General features: G+C 42.2%; 1 protein-coding gene across 3 annotated transcripts in view; it reads left to right on the forward strand.

Annotated features, from left to right (window-relative positions):
* znf804b (zinc finger protein 804B) overlaps positions 1–26,416 on the forward strand; it is a 594,959-nt gene that overhangs the window by 312,042 nt on the left and 256,501 nt on the right. Inside the window, exon 2 of one of the 3 annotated variants that reach the window (XM_072575815.1) lies at positions 3,943–4,053. The exons of the other annotated variants lie outside the window; for them this stretch is intronic. Coding sequence (XP_072431916.1) covers positions 3,943–4,053 — 111 coding nt within the window. The remainder of the gene's footprint in view (positions 1–3,942; positions 4,054–26,416) is intronic. 3 annotated transcript variants of the gene reach the window in all.

The following is a 26,416-nucleotide window of genomic DNA, read 5'->3' on the forward strand; positions in this document are numbered from 1 at the left end:
TGTTTTTGTTTTTTTTCTTTCTTTTTTTTCTTTTTTTCTGCGGTAGTGCTTATTTTTTTCCCCAGCACCCATGGTGTGTGTGTGTGTGTGTGTGTGTAGATGTGAGACACAGTGAAAGACACAAAGTGCACGGATCTTTATTCAATTTCCACCACCAGGAAGATATGAAAAACACCCGAGTGGCCAGTGCCAAGCACTGCCCTTCAAACCACAGGGCAATGCTGTGTGATCAAAACAGTGAAGGGGAGGGTAGGGACTAAATCAAAATAGAGTTGGAGGGAGAAATAATGCACTCCACTCCCTGCGGCGCCCACCTCTCCCTGAACGACTCCAGGGTGTTGGTGGACACCGCGTGCTCCTTCTCCAAGGACACCCGGGCTCTAACGTAACCCCGGAAGAGGGGCAGGCAGTCGGCCCTAACGACCCCCTCCACGGCCCGCTGCCTGGACCTGTTGATGGCCAGTTTGGCCAGGCCCAGGAACTGGCTGGTTTATAATGCCAGTTTTGTTAATTGGTATTCCTTTTTTATTGAGGACTGATTTCTAAACTACCTGATTTACATAGTCAATGTGTTTCAGGTATAACTCCGTTCTCATTAGGGAACTGTTGTTTCACTGGCTGGTTACAGCCTGTGTGTCATTCTTTTACTTTGAGAAAAGGTCAATATTGATTTTGTGGCAGGGCTTAACCCTTGCACTCTGGTTTTCTTTCTTTTTTAATGTGTTTTCACTTTTGTTTTGGTGTGGGCTGAGCCCTTGTAAGAAAATGCATCTTTCCAGATGAGCTGTTTTTGTGGGTAGACCTGGCCCTTTGTCTTGTATAATTTTAATAAAGGGTGACTTTGTGATGTATACGGACCTCTGTGTAGTTATTTCAGAAGGCAAATGCAATGTCAGCATTAATTTTGAAAGGGCTAGAATACATGAGCAAGGATGTACTGCTGAGCTTGGTATAAGACTCTGGTCAGACTGCATTTGGAACATTGTGAGCAGTTTTGGGCCCTGTATCTCAGGAAGGATGTGCTGACTTTTTGGAGGAGGTCCAAAGAAAGTTTACAAGAATGATCCTGGGGATGAAGAGCAATTGAGGACTCTAGGTTTGTACTCTATCGAATTTCGAAGGATGAGTGGAGGTCTGATTGAAATTTACAGAATACTGAAAGACCTAGATAGAGTGGTTGTGGAAGATGTTTCCAGTAGAAGGAAACATTTAAGACCTGAGGGCGGAGCCTTAGAGTGAAGGGATGACCATTTAGATATAAGATGAGGAGGAATTTCTTCAGCCAGAGAGCGGTGCATCTATGAAACCAATTGCTTTAGAATGCTGTGGAAGCCAAATCTCTTGAGTGTATTTAAGACAGGGAAAGGATCTTGATTAGTAATAGAATCAGAATAAAAGAAGAACACAGGAGAATGGGGTTGGGAAACATATCAACCATGATTGAATGGTGGAGCAGACTCAGTGGGCTAAATGGTATGCCTCTGCTGTTATATCTTATGGTCCCATGGTCTTATAGACTCTCAGAGCTTGTAATTCATTTGTCCAATATCTTTGCTCATTGACCTTGCTTGTTATCTACTTACAGAGTGTGCTTAATAAAAATAAATGACTTGTTCTCTTTCAGAACACATTCACCTAAACTTGAATCTAGCTATAAAGGAACTTTTAATCTCCATATCACTTTCTTATTACAGTGTTCCTATCATTAAGTTAAGTGACATTTAATTGAAAATTACTTGAAACTTGGCATTCGAAATTAGGACAGTTACTTAACTACATGAAAAATGTTTTTTTGTAAACAACAGCTATTGATATTGAAAGAGTATGGATTAAATCCTAATCAGCTGGATTCTGAGGTAACTAAGCACAATAGAGAGTAAAATTGTTTCTTATTGCACCAATTTTCCAGATTCAAAACAGACATAAAGCATTTCTGATTGTGGACAGCCTTCCACATGAAAACAGCTTTGGAAACAAATCCATTTTGATTCGGGCAGTTTAGGTGCATCACTGGCAGCTGTTGGAAGTTGGCGTTATTCCCACTGTGCTTATAAGATGCCTGATACTTACTTGAAGATTCGCATTTGCCCCTACTGTATTCAGAGGTATATGGTGTGTATGCAGTCCAACCAGCAAATATTAAAATTACCTTTTCATTAGCAAAAAGGTACAGTTTAAAAATGCTATATATATTCGTGTATAGGTCGATCTCATGTATAATTAGACTCCTTACTTTTGGCCAAAAAATCTTGTATTTTCAATATATCTTACGTATAAGCCAACCCTACTTAACAGTTACAGATCAACATTTATGAGTCAGAGTGCCTATCTGTTGCTGTCTGCTCTGGCTTCCCAATCTGCTGGCCGGATCACTCCGTTCTGGGTATTCCGGTCTGCCAGCCATCGCGGTCTGCTCTAAGTTTTCAGAATTACTGTAATGGTAGGACAGTACAGGGAGACCTCCGTATCTATGGAGTCAGTTTTCGCGGTTTCAGATACGCACGATTTACCGCGGCCCGAACATATTACAGGGAACGTTACAGAACCAGGGACTAGGGGACTGCCTGGAAGGTAAATTTCCCATTTAAATGACCATATGGATATTGACTTTATTTGCGATTGTCTTTCTCTTGCTGGTACTTAAAAACTTACTTCCTACTTGAAGAAGAAATGCAAATGACAATCAAGACTTGAGTACAAACTGTTTTCTTCACCATGTGTCCTACCCCATGATCTATTGCCTTCCTGACACAACTAAAGCGACTGGCCGATATTAACCCAGGGAAGCAGGTAGTGAAATTTGCTGTGGTAATATAGTCAGCACTATCAAATGTGTGAAGCATGGTGATGATATCCTAATGTGACACATTATCATTTCCAAGGTAATATGTAGTATTTATGCTGCCATGATACAAAGAACACTTTTTTAAAAAGGTTAAAACTCGCACAACACCAGGTTATAGTCCAACATGTTTATCTGGAGACACTAGCTTTCAAAGTGCTACTGCTTCAGATAGTTGTGGAGCAGAATCATACGACACTGAATTTATAGCAACAGGATTGCAGTGTCATGGTGTAATTTTAAAAGATGTAGTTTTAAAAGCAGTAATTTTGGCCTAAAGCAGTTCAAAAGTGTTTCATGGAACTTTTTCTAAAGTGTAAAGACAATTAGAATGTCAAAAAACAGAAATCAATTTGTGTAAAGCAAGATTCTAGAAACAGCAATGAGATATATGTCCTGATAATCTGTTTATTGTAATTTGATTGCCAGTAACTATTATTCAGTGGAAACAGAAACCTCTTCTGCTCTTTGAATAATCCCACAAACCTTTCATGTCCACCTGAGGGAAGCTATGGCCTTATTTTAATTTTTCAATTGAAAAGGATTTCAGTTTTGCTTAATTGGCTGCTCCTCAATTCTTGAATAGGATTTGACCTTTTGACTCAAAAGGGAGAATATCAGAAATATGGAACCAAAAGTTAGGCAACCTTAAGTTTCATAAAATTCCACTGCTGTGAAGGTTCATAGTGTGTTAGACATTGTAGAGACAAAACATTATGTTGCAAAAGAGGAAAATAATTAATAATTCACCCAGAGTAAACATATAACTTATAAATTTGAGGATGATAAACTGCTTTGTAACAACATGTTTGTATAAATGGCTGTTATAAACAATGGCCTTTATTTAAATTAGAGAGTAACATTTTATTGGATGCAAATAAACATGTTTATATATTTAAATGGCAACAACCAGCTGCCAAATCTTTTATTCTTCATCATAAAGAGGTTTAGCTCATGTTTTTATTGAAAGCTTTAATGGTACTTGGTGTGCTAAGTTTCACAGCAACATCATAAATCTTTATTCATTACCGTCCTTATTTAAATGTGGTGCCTGATTTGATTATTATACTCATATGGGTTATGACTAATTTATGTTACAGATAGAACTGGACAGTGAATCAAAACATTTTTTTTGTCCATTTGTGGATGCAGCATGGATGGAGAAGCAAGTAATACATCAGTGGAACCAGATGAAAAGGCTCTTCTATAAGGTTAACTTCCAACAGCACTGTAACTAGACTGTTATTAATACTTATCAATGCTAACATTGATGGATATGGGCGTTGGATAGTCCCAATAAATCACAATGACTTAACTTACAATCAGATGCAATGGCCTCAAAATTCAATCATCCAATTTTTGGGCGCAAGGACTGAAATTCACAACATGCCTGCACTCTTTCAGATTGCAGCGAGTAAAACATAAAATTGGTCTCCCCATTTCAGCCACATGATTTCAAAGCAAAGCTGTGTACCTGCAGTTCTACTCTGCTCTTTCCAAAGCTGTAGACATAGTCTGTCTGCAGCAAGTGACACTTGCAGTGCTCTATTGCTGATCATGGGATACAGGCAGCCTGTTTCTCCTTTCCCACATAACAGGAAAGTTGGAACCCATGGCCTAAAGGGATATTTGCAACATGGATATGAAATTAGACAAGTGACAGAAACCGAATAAAGGTGAATGCTTGCTTTTTGAAGGAGGACAATGGGGTCTGACAGGTGTCAGTGGTCAGACCGTTGCTTTCCTGGATCTATAAGCTTCAAGAAGACATAAACAGGCTAATGGTATGGCTGGACATGAGGCAGGTAAAATTTACATCCAAAAAGTATGAAGTGAGTTAGCCAGAAGAATGAGAAAGGTAATGTAGAGGAAAGAGGAGATTTGATAGAGATGTTCAAAATCCTAACAAGTCTGGACAGAATAGTCGGGAGACATTGCACCATTGGTGAAAGGTTAGACAACCAGGGGATGCCAAATTAAAATGATTGGTTAAAAACTGCAAAGCCAGCATGAGGAAGACAAAAATAGAAATTGCTGGAAAAGCTTAACAGGGCCTGGTAGCATCTGTGGAGAGAAATCAGTTAACATTTCAGGTCTAGTGACACTTCCTCAGAATCGGCATTGGCATGAGGAAGTATTTTTATGCAGTATTTGATACAATACAGAAAGGGTGCAGAAGCAGAAGGGTGTGGGGTCATGTGTATATAAATATATCATGTTGGAGGACAGTTTGCAATGTGATTTAAAAAGTATATGTGATCCTGGGATTTATGAAAGAAGTGTAGAATACAAAATGGTGGAAATTGTAGACAGTCTTTATAAGCACTGGTTTGACTTCACCTGGAATATGGGGTCTGATTCTAGTTACCGCATTACCACATTGTGGGCAGCACAGTGGTGGGCACTGCTGCCTCTCAGCGCCAGAGACCCAGGGTCAATTCCTGCCTCAGGCGACTGACTGTGTGGAAGTTGCACATTCTCCCCTTGTCTGCGTGGGTTTCCTCTGGGTGCTACGGTCCAAAAATGTGCAGGTTAGGTGAATTGGCCATGCTAAACTGCCCGTAGTGTTAGGGGCAGGGGTAAATGTAGGGGAATGGGTCTGGGTGGGTTGCGCTTCGGAGGGTCAGTGTGGACTTGTTGGGCCGAAGGGCCTGTTTCCACACTGTAAGTAATCTAATCTAATCTTAAAAAAAGAGATACCATAATAAAGATAGAAAGGAAGGTGCGGGGAGGATGCAGAAAAGATTTGTGAGAATGATCTCAAGATGAGCGACACCAGTTTCCAGATTAAATTGAATAAACTGTGGTGAAGCTCCATCGAAAAGAGAAGGTTCTAAGGAGATTTGATTGAGATATTCATAATGGGTCTGGACAGAGTAGATATGGAGGAGTTGTACCTATGTATGGATGTTTAGAGAACCAGAGGATTTCAAATTAAAATGTTTGGTACAAATTGAGGAAGCATGAGGATTTTTAATTTTGCGGTGATTGATTAAGATCTAAAATGTATTTCCTTGAGTATGAAGGAAGCAGACTTAATTGCAACTTTCACAAGAGATTGGGATAATTATCTGAAAAGAAAAGATTTTCAGGGCTGGGAGTAAAGTACAGGAGAGTGGGATTAGTTCGTAGTTAGCACAGAAAGCTGGTACAAATATGATGGGCCAAATGGTCTCTTTATCCATGCATAAGCAAGCTGCGGGTAAAGGATGTTTCTTTTGCCAGGTCACAGAATAATGTGCAGCTGACTCAGATGAAAACTTAAATGTGATGGCAGACAAGAATTCCCTGATAGGCACGTGTACTGGAATAATGGTTGCATATGCTGGCCTGCCAGAGGTGCACAGAAGAGTCCAGATCCAAGATGCCAGAGGCAATGGTTCAGCGATTGCCTATCCATAACCTCTGCTCCCTCTCCCTTTCACATCACAAGTATAGAAACCCAGCCACTGCTTTCCTTTCAATTGTTGCAACCTCTTCCATTCCTTTGAGAATGTGACAACATTCTCTGGCAACTGTATCAAAACCCCTCCAAAAGCACTCGTGTAATTTCAGGCACTTTATAGGAAACCTTTTCCAATGCATTTTACTTACTTGTAATGAAGGTGTCAGTTGCCATGAGTAACCCTACTACAAATCTTCAACATGCTTCTTTCCAACAAGAATGGACAACACAAATGTTGCCGGGATTTGCTCACCCACTTTTGGTGTCCTGCCATCACTGTGTGATGTCAATTTGGCATTGCTTCAATATGTTTGCACACATAATAAAGTGAGAACTGGGAGCAGGATCAGCATACAGTGTACAGCATTTCGGACTCCATATCGAGTTCAACAATTATAGGAGTTGAGGCATTTTCTTCCATGTCCTTACCCCAAACCCTACACGCCGGGCCTTATTATCACATGGTCTGCTTTATGCACAACCCATTGTTAGCCACTAATTGTTTCCATTAGTAGTTATTCATTCTCCCAGGCTGATTGTTATCCACTCCTTTGTCTAGATTAGAGTGGTGCTGGAAAAGCACAGCCAGTCAGGCAACATCTGAGGAGCAGGAAAATCGATGTTTCGGGCAAAAGCCCTTCATCAGTCCATCTCAGGCTTGAATAGACTCAACAATGCAGCAAATTCTGGAGTACAGAATTGCAAAGGTCCTCAACCCTCTGGGTGCAGAACTATCTCCTCATCTCAGTCTTAATTAATCAGTCCCTTACACTAAGGCTACGTCCCCTGTCCTAAATTCTCCAACTTGGCGGTGGGGGGGGCAGGGGTAGAAAACAAACTCCTTCAGAATCCTGAATGTTCAATCAGCTCACCTTTCATGCTTCTAAGCCCAAGGCTACATAGGCCCAAATTTCTCTTCCCGGGAACCAACCTAACAAGAAAACCAAAAAAAAAATCTACAGAAGCTGGAAATCTGAAACAAAAACAGAAATTGCTCGAGACACTCAGCAGGTCTGGCAGCAGCTGTGGAGAGGAGACAGTGTTAACATTTCAAGTCTACTAACCCTTCTCCAGAACTGATAGCATCTGGGGAAAAAGCTGTATTTACCTTGATGACAATGGATTGGGAGTGTGGGGTGAGGAGTGAAGGCTTAAGCACTGTTAGGTCTAATTAGGTCTGTTCAAGTAATTTGTTGCTGGTATTTTGGAGGTAAGAGTCAGGGGAATAAAATGAGGAAAATCTGTGAAGTTGCTTTGCTGTTAAAACTGCTAATGTAGCATGTCACAGGAGAGCGCTATGGGGTGATGAGCTATTGACTATGAAATTCCTTACATCTTTAACAGGGGTTTTGCTGTACATTCTGTGAACTGATGCTGAGAAAGCAGGAGCAATTCTGGGCAATTTCTCAGTTATGAATTCTTCCCAGTAATTCACCACTTGTACTTGGTCCAACAAAGTATGTTACTCAAACAGAAGTAAAGCTGTTACTGGTCAGAATGAAAACCAATGAAGTGCCTGAGATTGACCATTGGAAAAGTCAAGGTGTCCTCTAACATGGCCATTATGATGAGTTCCTTCCATCGCAATTGATTTGCTGAACATTTCTTTGCTTCCGACTTATATCTGTTACAACGTTAGACAGGACAAATGTCGCATATGGTAGATTGTGATTGTGGGATGTCAATTACATCTGTTGTTCACTCTAGCCCCCAGATATCCAACTGCTTCTCAAACAATCTTACAAGTTAATTATTTTGTGGTTTGACTCCTATTAAATACCTGCCAATGTGATTGTAATACTTTGAAAGTGAAGTGATGTAGTTGGATGAACAAGGCTTTGGGCGATGGTTGCTCGTGAAGCAAATGCAAGAATGAATGGAGGATTTTCAGAACTGCAAATATTAAATATTTTTGCACCAAGCGGAAATTGAATGATTAAATAGCAGAGGACACGCCATTAGCTTGAGAGGAAGGAAAGGAGGGACCAGCGATGGGTGGGAGGTTTTATGGGGCAAGGAGACTCTTTCCGAGTTTTTCTGGGAGTGAAGAGGGATAGGTTTCTGAGTGGCATGTGGCTTCCCTTTTAAGCACAGAGTTCCACTGAGTAGAGCATGAGAAGCAATGGTTACACCCAACCAAAGTATTTCGATCCCAAATAACATGCAGGGTAGCACTTTGCATCTTAACTCTGGCACTGGTAGTTTTGCAATTTTTATTTTTTAATTACTCATTGGAAGAAACTGAAATGGTTTTAGATTCTATCATTTGATTTTAAAATCTTTATGTATTTTGCTGATAATTCTTGCCTCATGCAAGAATTTTGCTGTTAATTTGCTTCTGTGCATTTATTTGTAATGGCGGCAAAGGGTTGTGGAGCAGGGGTTCAGATGAGGTCAGCCAGGATCATATTTAATGGTGGAGCAGGATCAAGGGGCTGTGTTGCCTATTCCTGCTCTCGAGTCCATATGTTCTGGATTGGCTCCCCATCACCACCACCTTCATCACACCTTTCACCACCAATGCACAGTGACAGTCGCGTGCATTATCCACAAGATGCAGTGCAGTAACTCGCTGAGGCTCATCCATCAGTACCTTTGTCAAATCCATAAATGTTGTCACCCAGAAGAACAAGAGCATTAGCATTGGGACACCACCACTTGTAAGCTGCCATCTAAGCCACACACAATTCTGGCTTGAAATTATATGGCTGTTCTTTCACTGCAGCTGGGTGGCACAGTGGGGGCGGCACGGTGGCACAGTGGTTAGCACTGCTGCCTCACAGCGCCGGAGACCTGGGTTCAATTCCCACCTCAGGCGACTGACTGTGTAGAGTTTGCACGTTCTCCCCGTGTCTGCGTGGGTTTCCTCCGGGTGCTCCGGTTTCCTCCCACAGTCCAAAGATGTGCAGGTCAGGTGAATTGGCCATGCTAAATTGCCCGTAGTGTTAGGTAAGGGGTAGATGTAGGGGTATGGGTGGGTTACGCTTCGGCGGGGCGGTGTGGACTTGTTGGGCCGAAGGGCCTGTTTCCACACTGTAAGTAATCTAATCTAATCTAATCTAAATCATGGGACTCCCTCGTGACACCTTGACTCACTAAAACCTTCTCAAGGGCAATTAGAGATGGGCAATAAATGCTGGACTGGTCAGTGATACCCACATTCTGTGAATGAAATAAAAAAAGGAAACTAATCTGAATGATGAGAGCTATGAAAATGCCAACATAATGAATGTTTTTTTTATTTTCTCCCGTCAATATTAGATGTATATGAAAAATCTGGCATACTGATTATAATTGTTGTTGAATATGCTTGCAGACGCCATGCCATGTCATTACTTTATGATGTTGCACTGGTCAGTGGTTTAAAACCTAATCTGGTTCTGGAGACCATCATACTCATTCTTGCCAGAGCCTCTGCTATTGCCATCCATCTCCCAGCTGTCGACAGTTTACAAAATGCATCACAAACAAGTAGTGCTTGGCAACAGAGGGTAAGGATGTACGTACTCTCCTGCTCATGTTCAAATTGGAATAATGGTAAAAAGAGGTTTCCTAATATTTGTTCTCAGGACAAAATTACTTTGCCTGAGGATATTGTGTTTGGATTATGCCCCACCCATTCCAATGGCTGACTAAAGAGGATTTTGACAAATGTCTAGGTTCAGGCAGACTGCTGCCCATTTGCCAATATTCAGCTAAATTAAACTAATACAGAATCTGATCAAAGGACATCAACGTTGAATATTGGCTGGATTTTTCTGATGATGGAATATTTTCAGGCACTGGGATCCTGATGGACTGCAGGCAGGCCACTTTGATGGAGCTTTTGGCTTCAGATTTTGATGGGGGCTGCTCCATCATCAGCAAGGTCCTGAAAGGCTCCTCACTCCTTTCCACATTGGAAATATAATGGGCCGGAGGTGACTAGAGGGCATAGGTTTAGGGTGAGAGGGGAAAGATATAAAAGAGACCTACGGGGCAACCTTTTCACACAGAGGGTGGTACGTGTATGAAATGAGCTGCCAGAGGATGTGGTGGAGGCTGGTACAACTGCAACATTTAAGAGGCATTTGGATGGGTATATGAATAGGAAGGGTTTGGAGGGATATGGGCCAGGTGCTGGTAGGTGGGACTAGATTGAGTTGGAATATCTGGTCGGCATGGACAGGTTGGACAGAAGGGTCTGTTTCCATGCTGTACATCTCTATGACTCTATGACTACCTGCCATTGCCAGGTGGAGAGTGGCTGCTGCTATTTGCCTATGTTGGCAAGATTGTCAGAGTTGGGAACATGTTGGCGATCAACACGATGATCTACTATCCTGAATTTGCTCATAATCCTGTCTTCAAACTGAAATCTGTGGGTCTGGGAAGATACCACCCTGAGTTAACTCTGTTTCCCTTTCCACAGATGCAACCTTTCCAGCTCAGGTATTTCCAGCATTTTCTGTTTGCGTGTATGATCTACAGCAGCTGAAGTAAGTCTCTTGAGCAGAAGTCCACTTGTTGGCAATGGGTGCATCATGGTTAACTATTGGATTGTCAAAAACCCAATAACAAATTCTTTCTGGGTTTGCTGAATGGTCTGGGTATTCCAGGTATTCGTAACATAACAACCCTACATCAAGAAGAAGGCAATTGATACATTTAGTTAACTTTATTTAATGAAAAGAAATTCTAAAATAAATATTTCTATGTGACAGTTAAATTCAAGGCAAGGTAATTTTTTTCTTTCAAAAGATGGTGACAATCATCTGAACTCGGGTGGAGAATGATTAGCTCAACCTTTTGAATTTTTTTTGGAGTACAGATTAACAAGTTGCTGAGGGAATGCATTGCAAGGAAATTGTCACCAGTGATTTATCCTGCAGTCATGGATCACACTTAATGATCTGACACAATTGGACATGTGCCAGTGGTGCACAGTGCTAATGTTAATGCAGTCTGGTTCATGCCACCAGACTCCTGCTGATGTGCTCTAGGCATACCCTAATAGAGGCATACTTATCTGAAATTACTAAGTCCAGGGAAGAGGAATGGATAGGACATGCTAATGATAAGAATGATTTCTGTATTGTAACACAGGAGGTATAATATAGGGATGGTTTAGTGTTCCGCATACGCTGCCTGTGTATATTTATGGTTTTGCTTTGAATTCAGAGCTGAGCAAACTGCTCCTACATGCCTACATCAAGAGATAAACTCTTAGATATAATGTAACAAGCTGCAGGAATTGTAAAGCACCAAGATACAAGACCGTGAGAGAACTAGAGGGTTGATTTTAAGACTTCACTAGATTGGGGCAAGTGGAGTGGGGGTGGTGGGTGCAGTGAGGATGGTGGAGGTTCAATGTGAAATATGCTTGCAGCTCTAAGTTTAAGATGTGAAGGAATGGGAGAATTCTGAGACAGAAACAAAAAAATCTGTGTTCAAGTGTTATACAATAAAGTGGAAATCATTGTGTTCATAAATGTATACAGCACAAGCAGCTCATAGATTATTCAGTTTGTGCTGTGGAGTGCAATCTGGTTTGAAAGAGTTCAACAGTGACTGGAAATGATCTTAACATAGTCCATGGGGTTGGAGATGAAAGAGTTCCACTTGGTTACCTACTTCACACCCCATCCCATTTTACTGTTTTTGATTTCAATGAATGCCATTTAAAGTAGGTGCCTGACTGCAGTTCCCCGGTCTCCTACCAAGTTGTGATTATCCCTGATATTTCAGGGCTTTACAAAAATATCTAAAGAATTAAAAGCACAGATGTGGCTATCGATTTGTTAGATGTGGTGTGGAGTTTGAATAATTGTTAAAAACAGAATACAAGAAATATCTATCGAAGGACTCTTACTGACCAAACAATTGTAATTCTCAACTGGAAACCCATTGCTGAACTGAGTTAAAGCAATTGCAAAATATGGAGTAAATGTACAATTATATTGTCCCTTACAGAAAGCAAGCATGAAGCTGTTGATTTTAGAAAACACACTTCTTTTGATATATAGTAGCTGATGAAAGAAAAATCAGAATGTTTCAGTTTTTTACAAGACAATGGAAAATTATACATGTAGGAATAAGGCAGTCAATTCCGAAATCAAGGCACTGATGAACTGATTGATCGTTGAAGAATATTGCAGGTTCTTGTCATTTTGGCTGTTTGGAAAAAGACACTGATTCATGACTGAATTGTGTTTGGAACCATGAGGCAGAAAAAGATGACTGAGGGAGCCAAGTAACAATCTTAAAGAAGTCAATAATAGAAAAGCAGTTGAAGTCACACAGATCAGTTAAACGATTTTTATACAGAGTTCAAGAATATTAGGAGCAAAACTGGGACATGCAACTCCTCGAGACTGATTCACCATTCAATTAAATTATGGTTTTCTGTACTTCAATCCATTTGCTCCATATCCCAAGATACCATTATCTCACAAAAATATAGTGAACTCCGACTTGATGATTTCACTTTGACACAGAAAGAGATCTTATAGGTGAAACAGGAGATGATGGAACAGCAAATAATCCTGATAGGGGCCAGGGTGGGCACACTCAGTACTGGGCATTGAATGGGTTACATCCTCTGATTTCTGAGAGTTTAAAATAATCACGTTTTTAAAATTAAAATGCTGGAATTTATCTGTAGTATTTCTTGCGGTACTCCATAGACAGACTCTTTATAGGGGTCTAAATGGTTTGGACTATGACAAAAAATGTTGCAGGATTGCTCGAGGTTCAGCGAGATCTATCATAATGGCAGGAGCAACTCACTCCATCTTATAACTAGATTCCTTATGGGAAGGCGAGATTCGTGCTTGGCAGCAGGAAGTTATCTAATAAGGGGATTATTTCTTGCTAACGAGCTTATTAACTGCACATCCTGTCTGATTAAATGTAGCTTCCTATCCTCCCACCTTCTGTGAGCAAACTAATTGGGGAGAATTCTCAACACAGAGGTCAGAGTAGGCATTTGGTGACTACAGCTCTCTGTTTACCATGACAAGCCTCCATATTACCCACCATGCAACAGTTTCTCCGGGCACGACCCATTGGACACCAGCCACATGCACATCTTGACCATGTACATTGGCGTCTAATAATTATCCCCAGGATCTTCATGGTGTCTTTCTGATCTGTGTGCACGTCAGTTACACAAATAGACCCACGTTCTACAGTGCACTAGCAAATTGCATTGAAAGACTGCTGAAAGGATGCTCTTCACACAGGGACAGGCACCTCAACCATGACTGAAGCAGGCTGCAACTAAGGGCTGTTTGCTTGCTCTCTTTGCAGTCATTCACTTAGCATCTACCTGCACTTGTACATGAAACACAGAAAGCTAGCACACTGGTGCAGCAGGTAATCAGGAAGGCTAATGGAATATTGGCCCTTATTTCAAGGGGGTTGAAGTATAAGAGTTGAGAGGTGCTGGATGACGAAAGAAATTGATTAGATTACTTAGTGTGGAAACAGGCCCTTTAGCCCAAGTCCATGCCAAAGCGCAACCCACCCAGACCCATTCCCCTGCGTCTACTCCTTCTAACACTACGGACAATTTAGCATGGCCAATTTGCCTAACCTGCACATTTTTGGTCTGTGGGAGGAAACTGGAGCAAACCCACGCAGACACTGGGAGAATGTGCAAACTCCACACAGTCAGTCGCCTGAGGCGGGAATTGAACCCGGGTCTCTGGCGCTGAGAGACAGCAGTGCTAACCACTGTGCCACCGTGCTGCCCAAATTGAGGGCTTGGTTAAGAAAAAGAAGGAAGCATATGTCAGGTATAGACAGGATAGATCAAGTGAATCCTTAGAGTATAAAGGCAGGAGGAGTATACTTAAGAGAGAAATCAGGAGAACAAAAATGGGACATGAGATAACTTTGGCAAATAGAATTAAGGAGAATCCAAAGGGTTTTTATAAATACATTAAGGGCAAAAGGGTAACTAGGAAGAGAATAGGGCCCCTCAAAGATCAGTAAGGCGGCCTTTGTGTGGAGCCGCAGGAGATGTGAATGATACTAGACGAATATTTTGCATCAGTGTTTACTGTGGAAAAAGACATAGAAAATATGGAATGTAGGGAAATAGACGCTGACATCTTGTAAAACGTTCATATTAAAGAGGAGGAAGTGCTGTTGTCTTGAAATGCATAAAAGTGGGTAAATCTTCAGGACCTGATCAGGTGTACCCTAGAACTCTGTGGGAAGCTGGGGAAGTGATTGCTGGGCCTCTTGCTGAGATATTATCATCATTGATAATCACAGAAGACTGGAGTTTGGCTAACGTGGTGTCACTGTTTAAGGGTGGTAAGGGCAGGCTAGGGAACTATAGACCAGTGAGCCTGACGTCAGTGGTGGGCAAGTTGTTGGAGGGAATCCTGAGGGACAGGATATATGGAAAGGCAAGGACAGATTAGTGATGGACAACATGACTTTGTGCGTGGGAAATCATGTCTCACAAACTTGATTTGAGTTTTTTTGAAGAATTAACAAAGGAACTTCAGTAAGGCGTTCGACAAGGTACCCCATGGGAGACTGGTTAGCAAGGTTAGATCTCATGGAATACAGGGAGAATTAGCCATTTGGATACAGAACTGGCTCACAGGTAGAAGACAGGGTGGTGATGGAGGATTGTAACCAGTGGAGTGCCACAAGGATCATTGCTGGGTCCACTACTTTTCGTCATTTATATAATGATTTGGATGTGAGCAGAAGAGGTATAGTTAGTAAGTTGCAGATGACACCAAAATTGGAAGTGTAGTGGACAGTGAAGAATGTTACCTCAGATTACAACAGATCTTGACCTAATGGGCCAATGGGCTGAGAAGTGGCAGATAGAGTTTAATTCAGATAAATGCGAGGTGCTGCATTTTGGGAAAGCAAATCTTAGCAGGACTTAAGGTCCTAGAGAGTGTTGCTGAACAAAGAGACCTTGGAGTGCAGTTTCACAGTTCCTTGAAAGTGGAGTCGCAGGTAGATAGGATAGTGAAGAAGGTGTTTGATATGCTTTCCTTTATTGCTCAGACTATTGAGTACAGGAGTTGGGAGGTCATGTTGTGGCTGTACAGGACATTGGTTAGGCTACTAGCCAATTGGAATATTGCGTGCAGTTCTGGTCTCCTTCCAATCGGAAAGCTGTTGTGCAACTTTAAAAGATTCAGAAAAGACTTACAAGGATGTTGCCAGGATTGGAGGATTTGAGCTAAAGGGAGAGGTTGACTAGGCTGGGGTTGTTTTCCCTGGAGCATCAGAGGATGAAGGGTGACCTTATGGAGGTTTATAAAATCATGAGCGGCATGGATAGGACAAATAGACAAAGTCTTTTCCCTGGTGTGGGGGAGTCCAGAACTAGATGGCATAGATTTAGGGTGAGAGGGGAAAAATATAAGAGACCTAAGGGAGCAACTGTTTCACACAAAGGGTGGTACATGTGTGGAATGAGCTGCCAGAGGAAGTGGGTGGGGGCTAGTACAATTGTAACATTTAAGAGGCATCTGGATGGGTATATGGATAGGAGGGGTTTGCAGGGATATGGGCCAGGTGCTAGCAGGTGGGACTAGATTGGGTTGAAATATCTGGTCGGCATGGACAGGTTGGACAGAAGGGTCTGTTTCCATGCTGCACATCTGACTGTAAGTGTTATTGCAACTGCCGGTTACAGAATCGCATCTGGAGTATTGTGTGCTCTTATTTAAGGAACAATATCACTTCAATGGAGGCAGTTCAGAGAAGGTTCATGAGGATCTTATCTGGTAGGGTCTTCTGAGCAATGGTTAATCAAGTTGGGACTCTACCCGTAGGGGTTGAAAAGAATGAGAGGTCATTTTATTGCGCCATATAAGGTTCTTAAGGGGCTTGACAAGATAAATGCTGATGTGATGATTCTTGTCATGGGAGAGTCTAGGAATAGACAATGTAGTCTCAGTATAAAAGGACATCAATTTAAGGCAGACAAGGAGAAATTTCTTTTCTCAGGGGGTTATGAGTCCTTTGCTGTGGGGCAGAGTCCTTGTGCATTTTTAAGGCTGAAATAGATTCTTGATCAGTAAAGGAATCAAGGGTTACAGGGAAAGGGTATGAAAGTGGATGTGACAATCATTGGATCAGCCAGGATCCAATTGAATGGTAGAGCTGGCTGTAGGAACTGAAAGGCCTACTCCTGCTCTTATTTCTTATGGTCTTATGTTTGCTCACAGCATCCATAATTTTTGTTGTTGTATTCTGCCTAATTGCAGTATCTAAAGACTATAAGTACTGCCATATTAACATGCTGTATTGTGCAGGTACTCAGACAGGCACTTGTTATATTTATCAGTAAGGATATGTGCTGGGTTGATAGGTTGGGGTGAGAAATCTTGCTGTGCAGCACACTGAGACATCAGTCTAACAACTACAGCATGTGGCAGTTGCCTGCATAGCAAACACACTGAAATTTTATTCAACCAAATGCCCATGTCAGGAAGTTAATGAGAGCTAGTCTGCAATCCATTCACAGGGTTGCTGAGTGTGTGGTGTGGGCGCTGTTGGTCAGGGGTTCCCAGTAGCATCAAAGCTGACTTTGGGATGGAAGGGCATTGATGAAGCAGTGAATATGGTGGTGATCTCGACTGGAGACATTTGGCCTCCAACAAATGCAACCATCTTCCTTTCTGCTCAGCAAGACTCTAACCAATGGAAAGTTTCTACTCTGATTCTCACTGATTTCAGTCGGATATCCGAACTCCTTGATACCATACTTAATAAAATGCTGCAGCAGTGTGGCTGTTTTTTGAACTAATATCGAAGCTATTGGTGATGCCAGCCTAGCCAGTGACACCCATATTCCATAAATGATTGAAAGGAAATTCTCATCTTTTCTCCTCACTTAACCATGTTTAGATTAGATTACTTACAGTGTGGAAACAGGCCCTTCGGCCCAACAAGTCCACACTGACCCGCCGAAGCGCACCCACCCAGACCCATTCCCCTACACCTAACACTACAGGCAATTTAGCGTGGCCAATTCACCAAACCATAGTTTGGACTAAGGTTGTAATTAGATCTGGAGTTGATTGCTCCTGGCAGAAACGAAACTAAATGTTGGTAAGCAGGTTATTGTTGAGCTGAAGCACTTCGTTCTCTCAGTGGTATATTCCACCTCTTTGCTGATGACTGAGAGGAGAATCATCTATCGGTAATTGAACTGGATCAACTTATCCTGCTTTTTGTAGGAAATTGTCCATGCCATCAGCCAGATGTCAGTGTCATAGCTATGCTGGAATAGTTTGGCAAGAAGCATTGCTGATGCAGGAGCACAAATCTTTAGCATAAATCTTTAGTCAGAAGCTTGTCATGGCTCATTGGCTTTGTTATATTGTTCATCTCCATTTCCTATTGTGATGAAAGATGTGTGGATTGTCTAAATTTTAATACCACTTTTTAGTGGTTGGATTTCAAACTAATGGCATATGGATGTTGGAATATATTTATAAAGGGGCTTAAAACTTAATCAGGCCAGTCAATTCACAGCCTTGATTTTTAACTAATATGTGATACATGGAATGTTAATGGAAGCTTGTCTATATTGTGGAGGCTTACAGCTTTTCAGTTTAGAATAATTGAAGATTGATTTCAGCTTCGAAAAAGAAGAGATTGGAAAGCTTTTGGACAGCTCAAAGGAGAATTGACTGAGGCAGGTCTTGACTCTCCGAGAAAAAGATGGTTGTTCAGAACACTTCAGGAACCACATTCTCTCGCTCTCGCTCTTGCTGTCTCTCTGAAGGAGTTTTGTTTGTAAACATCCCAGACCAGCAGTATTTCATTGAAGCACATAATTAGAAGAGTGAGCAAGTCTAAGATTTCAGTTATGTGAGTGATCAAGGTAAAATGAGTCTCAGCTCAGTACCAGATCTGAAAAAGAGTGGCTATGTCAAAGTTTAACATTGATATGGAAGGAATTTCTCTGGATTTTGTAAGTAACTATAATATGATGGGTACTGGGGGGTTTGGTAGGATTTTTTGTGTGTCTTGAAAGCTTCAAATTTCGTTAGATGTAGGTGGCTTGGTTTGTTTTGTTTTGCTTTTATTTCTTTCACGTAATGAATTTCTGTTTCTTTTTTGCTAAAACCAAATTTGTAGTCTTGTGTTTATGTTTCAGTGAAAGACTGCCACATTAAATTTAAAGGTTAAGCAACAAGGTGTGTCCAGCCAGATTTCATTTTGGTTCCTAACTTGTTTAGCTGAGACATCGGCTGGGGTGGGGGCGGGGGGGGGGGGGCGGGGGGCGCACGGTGTCAAAGCAGTGGATTGACTTAAATTGGCTGAGGAGTGCCTCCTGTGATGTTAGGCAATCTCAGGAGGATGCCAAGACGAATCATCCACATAACTCCCCCTGCTGAAGATGGCTGCAAATGCTCCAACCTTGTCTTTTGCACTGACGTTCTGGAATCTGTCATTATTGAGGAGAGGGATGTGATTGGAGCCTTGTCCTCTGCTTAGCTGTTTATTTTGTTTTTTCTTTCCATTTTTCCCCCCACACTACTGCCTTACAGCAGTATTGCTTATATTTTCCCCTGCATCGATCTTGTGTGTGTGCAGGTGTAGCTGTTTATTTTGTAGAACATAATTTACAATTAGATAGGACATGACTGCAGACCTTTAATCTGATTTGTTGACTTTGGCACTGCTTAACTTCTGTCCATGGTTTATTGCTTTCATTGTTTAACATTCAGTCCTGTGTTATAACTTCACCAAGTTGGCATCTCATTTTGAAATGTGCCTGGTGCAGCTTCTGTCAACCATTCTTACATTCTGTTCACTGGACCTCACTCTGATATCCACTCGAGTGTGGGCGAGATCTTCAGGGTGACTTTTCGGCTGAAAGTCAGTACTTAGAGCTGTACAGCATTGGAATAGACCCTTTGGTCCAACTCATCCATGCTGACCGGATATTCCATATAAATGTAGTCCCATTTGCCAGCACTTGGCCCATATCCCTCTGAACCTATCCTATTCATATACCCATCCAGAAGCCTTTTAAATGTTGCAATTGTACCAGCCTCCACCACTTCCTCTGGCAGCTCATTCCACGCACCACCCACTGCATGGAAATGTTGTCCCTTGGGCCCCTTCTAAACCTGTCCCCTCTCACCTTAAAACTACGCCATCTAAATCTGAACTCCCCCACCCCGGGGAAAAGACCTTGTCTATTTATCGTATCCATGCCTTTCATGACTTTATAAAACTTCAATAAAATCACCCCTCGACCCCTTCTGCTCCAGGAAGACAGCCCCTGTTCAGCCTCTTCCTATAGCTCAAATCTTCCAACCCTGGGAACATCTTTGTAAATCTTTTCTGAACCCTTTCAAGTTTCACAACATCCTTCTGAAAGGAGGGGGACCAGAATTGCAAAGCACATTCCAAAAGTGGCCCGACCAATGTCCCATGCAGCAGTGTAACACTCCCTCAACAATGTATTCATGTATGAACCCGGCTTATGTGCTAAAGCACATAGATTTGAGCTCAAGATGTTTTAATTTTGGTGAGTGAGCTGGCACTGAACCAAGGCTAAGAACGAAGTTCAGCTCAAGAGGAAATGCTAACAATAAATCAACCAGTAGGTAACCAAATTACAGAAACTCTGGCTACTTAGAGGCGAATTGATTACCGGTCAATTTTATTGAAAAGAAAAATACTAGGGATAAGAATCCGTGTTCAACATTCAGCCTGATGTGGAGCAAGGTATTTCCAAATTAATTTGCTGCCAGATGTAAACCAGTAGAGAAACTGACACAACTGCAGAGCCAGATGAACATAGAGCATACACACACACACACACACACACACTTACTTTCTGTTGCTCTCAGTGTATCTCGATGCAGTTTTGTTTAGAACAGGGAGTTCCAGAATTAATATAACATTCATAAATCGGATCAGAAGTGGCTCAGCAAACAAACAACAACTACTCAATTTTGGGACCATGCATATTTGTGTTTTGGTGTTGTTTGAGTTCCAGGCAAGTGATTAGCACTTCACTGGATGATTGGTGGTAAGTTGCTTGCCACACCAGCTGGCATCAGGTCCTTGCACATTTGGAACACAGATACTGTACTCAAAAACACAACTAATGTCAGTAAGTTGTGCAGGAGACCAGAGAACATTGTTTCTTCAATAGGGCTCTTTCTCAGCAGTGAGCTGCCAAACAAAAACATCCCAAGCTAAAATTAACACCAGTGTGAATGTTATAAGTATATGCAGCATACGCAGAGTGAGATTGTGGAGAGCATAATGTTAAAAATCACAACACCAGGTTATAGTCCAACAGGTTTAATTGGAAGCACACTCGCTTTCAGAGCGATGCTCCTTCATCAGGTGGTAGTGGAATCACCTGATGAATCATCCACTATCGCCTGATGAAGGAACGTCGCTCCGAAAGCTAGTGTGCTTCCAATTAAACCTGTTGGACTGTAACCTGGTGTTGTGTGATTTTTAACTTTGTACACCCCAGTCCAACACCGGTATCTCCAAATCAGGAGAGGATAATGGCAGCGTTGGGTCAGCCAAGTCAGCAGGACTTTGTCAACATCTTTAAATACAGTGTCATAAGCATGTATGGAATTTACATAAATCTTAACACTGGAATGAAAATTTTCACCATTCACAGTTACAAATAATACCCTGTCAGAGCTCCAACCTTGAGAGGAGTTGAAGAGTCGATTACTCCTAAAAAAGACTGGGGTATAGTTGGGAAAGCAGGATTTGAAACATTGGGACTTGCTGCAATTGCATTGGATTATCAGCAGCTAGTTTGCTGGCTGAGAACAGCTGTAGCTGTGTGCCAAATAGTGAAATGTGTTCGCCTGCAGGTCACATTCTGATTGTCTGTCTGGTTTCCCAGCAAGAAAAAGCAATTGATTAACCTTTCAAGCCCTAATAAAGAAAGCAAGGCGCTAGGTGGAGTGTATGTGGCTGTTCTCTGAGATGGTGAGGGAATCTGACTTGGCAACGTAAGTGGTGGAGGGTACACAATGAACTGGTGAAGTTGTAGCTTGTGGAATTTCAGGGTCAATCATTCTGTAATTTCATTTTCTGAATGTCAGCAACTGCTGCATTGTGTCATATGAATACTGTTGAGACATTTGAACTGCAATTTTACAAGAAAATGATTTGTGTGTGTGTGTGATGATTAGTTTGAAAACATAGATAGCCATGAGGAATATACAATATTGAAATAGACAGACGTTTGGAAGTAGATTAGTGTATTGTTTGTATGAAATTACTGATGCATTAGAGAAGTCTTTTAGGACATTGTTGTCTAATGTAATAGTTGCTTCAAGTAGCTAGAATAAGGTTAGGGGAATCTCAAGGTATAAAGTCCTGTTACTAGAAATATCTGATTTCTTAATTCACAACAAGTGAAGTCCTCAGACAGTTATACAGCATGGAATCAGACCCTCCGGTCCAACACATCCATGCAGACCAGATTTCCCAAACTAAACTCGTCCCACTTGCCTATGTTTAGCTTTTATCCCTCTAAACCTTTCCTTTTCATGTACCTGTCCAAATGTCTTTTAAATGCTGTAACTATACCTGCCTCTAAAACTTACTCTGGCAATTTATTCCGCAGACAACCCACCCTCTGTGTGAAGAAGGTGCCCCTCAGATCCTTTTCCCCGTCACCTTAAATCTCTGCCGTCTAGTTTTGAACTCCCCCACCATTGGAAAAGGACCTTTGCTCTTCACCTTATCTATGCCTCTCGTGACTTTATAAAACTATTTAAGGTCACCCCCCCCCCAACCTCCTGAAGAAGGTACAAAAGACTTAGTTTTTATGATTCAAATAGAATTGATTAAGCAGGATTTTATAAGTACTTCACAAAAAAAAACAATTAAGATGATGTATCGGCTTCTCACCGCTCAGGGCCCAGATTCCTTGAATGTTGCTGGCCTAGGCCATCATTTTCTTCTTCTGTCTCTGAAGTGACATTAGATTGAACTGTGTTTCAGAAAGAATTACACCTCTGAAACCACGGAAAACTGTGCCAACAATGACTCCGGTTTTTGTATTCTTATCGTTAATTGAGTCATAATGTTTCCTCATTCCTTACTAGAAGATAGCCGTAATTAGCTTTGCTCACTGTCTAAGGGTCGTTAGTGTCACCCCAACTATAGTCACATAGGGCATGACAAATATCCATCTCTATTTCCTTGGGCCGCAGGAGTTACATTCTATTGTGAACAAGCAACAAATCCACGTAGGCACAGATTGCAGTTAACCAACAATATTACATCCTCTTACCAATAATAAAAGCTATTGTAAATATTCACATGACCTATGTTAATTCATTCCCACAAATACTCAAGCTATTAAGAACTAATGCCTCTTGCAGAATATCAGGAAATAATTTTTTAAATGGTTTGTAGCCACTGAACACCTACATTTAATAGGTCGAGGCAGTTCTTAAACCAAATCCTGTTTACAATCCATGGCTCTTGTTTAAGATAAGATGTCATACTATGTTCAAGCCAACCAAGGTCTCAAGTTGTGATGACCTTAAAAAGCAAAGAAATGCTGCAGCTTCTTAGCTAGCAGTTACCAAGCCCTTATCAGTGTGTCACAAAACTGAAGCAAATGTAGCTGTTTTGAAGCAGCCAAACTGATACTGAGACAGTTCCCGTGACTGTTGTCAACCTGCTTTTAAGATCTCAATCGTAGAAATGAAAAATAAACTATTTAAAAGAATGACAAAGGCAAAATCTTAAAATATTACAAAAAACCAACACCAAGAAGTAACATTACCAAAATCTTACACTAATCAAAACATGGGGAATCATATATTTAATTAGAAACTAGAAACTAGCAACAGTTGCAGTTCATATGTATATGTTCTTGAACTGCGCATTTGTTTGTAAAATGGTACAATGAAAAACTATCTTTTTTTTATCATTTCCTTTTTCATTTTTGGGTTTTTGGATATTTGCTAAATTAATATGAAAATATAATGAAACCACTTATTAATTGGAAGAAGGAACATGTGGTCTAATGGTGACCATGTAACCATTGTTGTTTTTCATAATAACCAACTTAGTTCATCAATGTCCATAAAGGAGGGAAATCTATCATTCTTAACTGGTCTGGTCTATACGTGATTCCAGACTCTCGGCAAAGTGGTTAACTATTATCTGCCCTTGGGCAATCAAGGATAGGCAATAAATGCTGGCCTAGCCAGAAGCACCCTTGCCACATAAAAGAAAATTAAAAATGATATGGAGAGAGTATTGTCATTGCCCTTAGCCAGAGTTTTCTTCATGAATATGATGTGAATTTACTGCCACCACTAATCTCACTGCTTTCAATGGGCATCTGCTTTAAATTACAAAACCACCTGTTAGGTTTCACAAGTGTACTCTAAAGGTGAAGCACAATCGAAGGTAAGAGGATGAAAGTTTAAGATTTACGTTTAGAGAATAATCTTTACCGAGCAGAAAGTGCAAAAATAAGAAACAGCTATGTATATTGCAACTTTTCTGCACTCTCTACTTTGCCAAAGGTTTTCTAGAAATTCCTTAAATATAAGAGAATGTCTTTGAGTTCAAGAACATGAAAACCAGTTCATGTTCTGGATGGAATTTTCATATTTTCTGTTTAAGGGGTTTTGTCGAGTGAAATTTATGGTGCCTGCCTGGGTTCTAAAGAGATTTTTCTCTCTCAATCTTCCACTCGTCCATTCTTTACTTTCTGGCCTCTCATGTCTCTGGCACTGTTTTTAAAGCCTAGCTGCGCACAGCACTTCAGATGCTGCAAACCAGGCACTGGCCCTCAGACAGTGGAGTTCAAGTCCCAGCGTTCAAAACGTGTACAAAAAAATGGGAAGCATACTCCGTGCTTCACTGGGAGGGCCCTTGAGGTTTTTGGTGGATGGTGTGGTGGACTGGACAAAGGTTTCAGCCTGGCTCACTGCTGTGCTCTGTGTAAACCAGAGCAGTGCTGGAAGAAGTTCAGTGATTTTCTGTGCTAATCATAGATAAGTGCCACCATCTTCTATTTCTTATCTCACATGCACAGAGCCACCATACACGCCAACTCTCCCCTGGTACATGCTCATGGACCACAATTCTCAAAATGCGTCATGTCTACCTCGTGTTTCTTATCCACCTTAGCTCTGAAATGACTAGCCCATCCTGCTCTCTGCACTATTCACTCACTATCTCTTCTGCATCCACTTCCATAATATTCAGTCGTTCCCTTTGTCTCATTCAAGGCAATACTAGATCAACGCCGTAATGATGCCTCCACAACATCCTGCCTGATGGACTTATAATCCAACACAGGAGGTAAAAATATTGATTGCAGATGCTGGAAACCAGATTCTGGATTAGTGGTGCTGGAAGAGCACAGCAGTTCAGGCAGCATCCAAGTAGCTTCGAAATCGACGTTTCGGGCAAAAGCCCTTCATCAGGAATAAAGGCAGTGAGCCTGAAGCGTGGAGAGATAAGCTAGAGGAGGGTGGGGGTGGGGAGAGAGTAGCATAGAGTACAATGGGTGAGTGGGGGAGGGGATGAAGGTGATAGGTCAAGGAGGAGAGGGTGGAGTGGATAGGTGGAAAAGAAGATAGGCAGGTAGGACAAGTCCGGACTAGTCATGGGGACAGTTTCTGAGCTGGAAGTTTAGAACTAGGGTGAGGTGGGGGAAGGGGAAATGAGGAAACTGTTGAAGTCCACATTGATACCCTGGGGTTGAAGTGTTCCAAGGCGGAAGATGAGGCGTTCTTCCTCCAGGCGTCTGGTGGTGAGGGAGTGGCGGTGAAGGAGGCCCAGGACCTCCATGTCCTCGGCAGAGTGGGAGGGGGAGTTGAAATGTTGGGCCAAGGGGCGGTGTGGTTGATTGGTGCGGGTGTCCCAGAGATGTTCCCTAAAGCGCTCTGCTAGGAGGCACCCAGTCTCCCCAATATAGAGGAGACCGCATCGGGAGCAACGGATACAATAAATGATATTGGTGGATGTGCAAGTAAAACATTGATGGATGTGGAAGGCTCCTTTAGGGCCTTTGATAGAGGTGAGGGAGGAGGTGTGGGCGCAGGTTTTACAGTTCTTGCGGTGGCAGGGGAAAGTGCCAGGATTGGAGGGTGGGTTATTTGGGGGCGTGGACCTGACCAGGTAGTCGCGGAGGGAACGGTCTTTGCGGAAGGCGGAAAGGGGTGGGGAGGGAAATATATCCCTGGTAGTGGGGTCTGTTTGGAGGTGGCGGAAATGTCGGCGGATGATTTGGTTTATGCGAAGGTTGGTAGGGTAGAAGGTGAGCACCAGAGGCGTTCTGTCCTTGTTACAGTTGGAGGGGTGGGGTCTGAGGGCGGAGGTGCGGGATGTAGACGAGATGCGTTGGAGGGCATCTTTAACCACGTGGTAAGGGAAATTGCGGTCTCTAAAGAATGAGGCCATCTGGTGTGTTCTGTGGTGAAACTGGTCCTCCTGGGAGCAGATCCGGCAGAGACAGAGGAATTGGGAATACGGGATGGCATTTTTGCAAGAGGTAGGGTGGGAAGAGGTGTAATCCAGGTAGCTGTGGGAGTCAGTGGGTTTGTAAAAAATGTCAGTGTCAAGTCAGTCGTCATTAATGGAGATGGAGAGGTCAAGGAAGGGGAGGGAGGTATCAGAGATGGTCCAGGTAAATTTAAGGTCAGGGTGGAATGTGTTGGTGAAGTTGATGAATTGCTCAAACTCCTCGCAGGAGCACAAGGTGGCGCCAATGCAGTCATCAATGTAGCGGAGGAAGAGGTGGGGAGTGGTGCCGGTGTAATTACGGAATATCAACTGCTCTACGTAGCCAACAAAGAGACAGGCATGGCTGGGGCCCATATGTGTTCCCATGGCTACCCCTTTGGTCTGGAGGAAGTGGGAGGATTCAAAGGAGAAATTGTTAAGGGTGAGGACCAGTTCGGCCAAACGAATGAGAGTGTTGGTGGAAGGGCACTGTTGGGGACGTCTGGAGAGGAAAAAATGGAGGGCTTGGAGGCCCTGGTCATGGGGGATGGAGGTGTAGAGGGATTGGATATCCATGGTGAAGATGAGGCGTTGGGGGTCAGGGAAACGCAAGACTTGGAGGAGGTGGAGGGCGTGGGTGGGGTCTCGAACATATGTGGGGAGTTCCTGGACTA

This window comes from Chiloscyllium punctatum, chromosome 8 (assembly GCF_047496795.1).
Source record: "Chiloscyllium punctatum isolate Juve2018m chromosome 8, sChiPun1.3, whole genome shotgun sequence".
In the NCBI taxonomy this organism is placed as follows: Eukaryota; Metazoa; Chordata; class Chondrichthyes; order Orectolobiformes; family Hemiscylliidae; genus Chiloscyllium; species Chiloscyllium punctatum.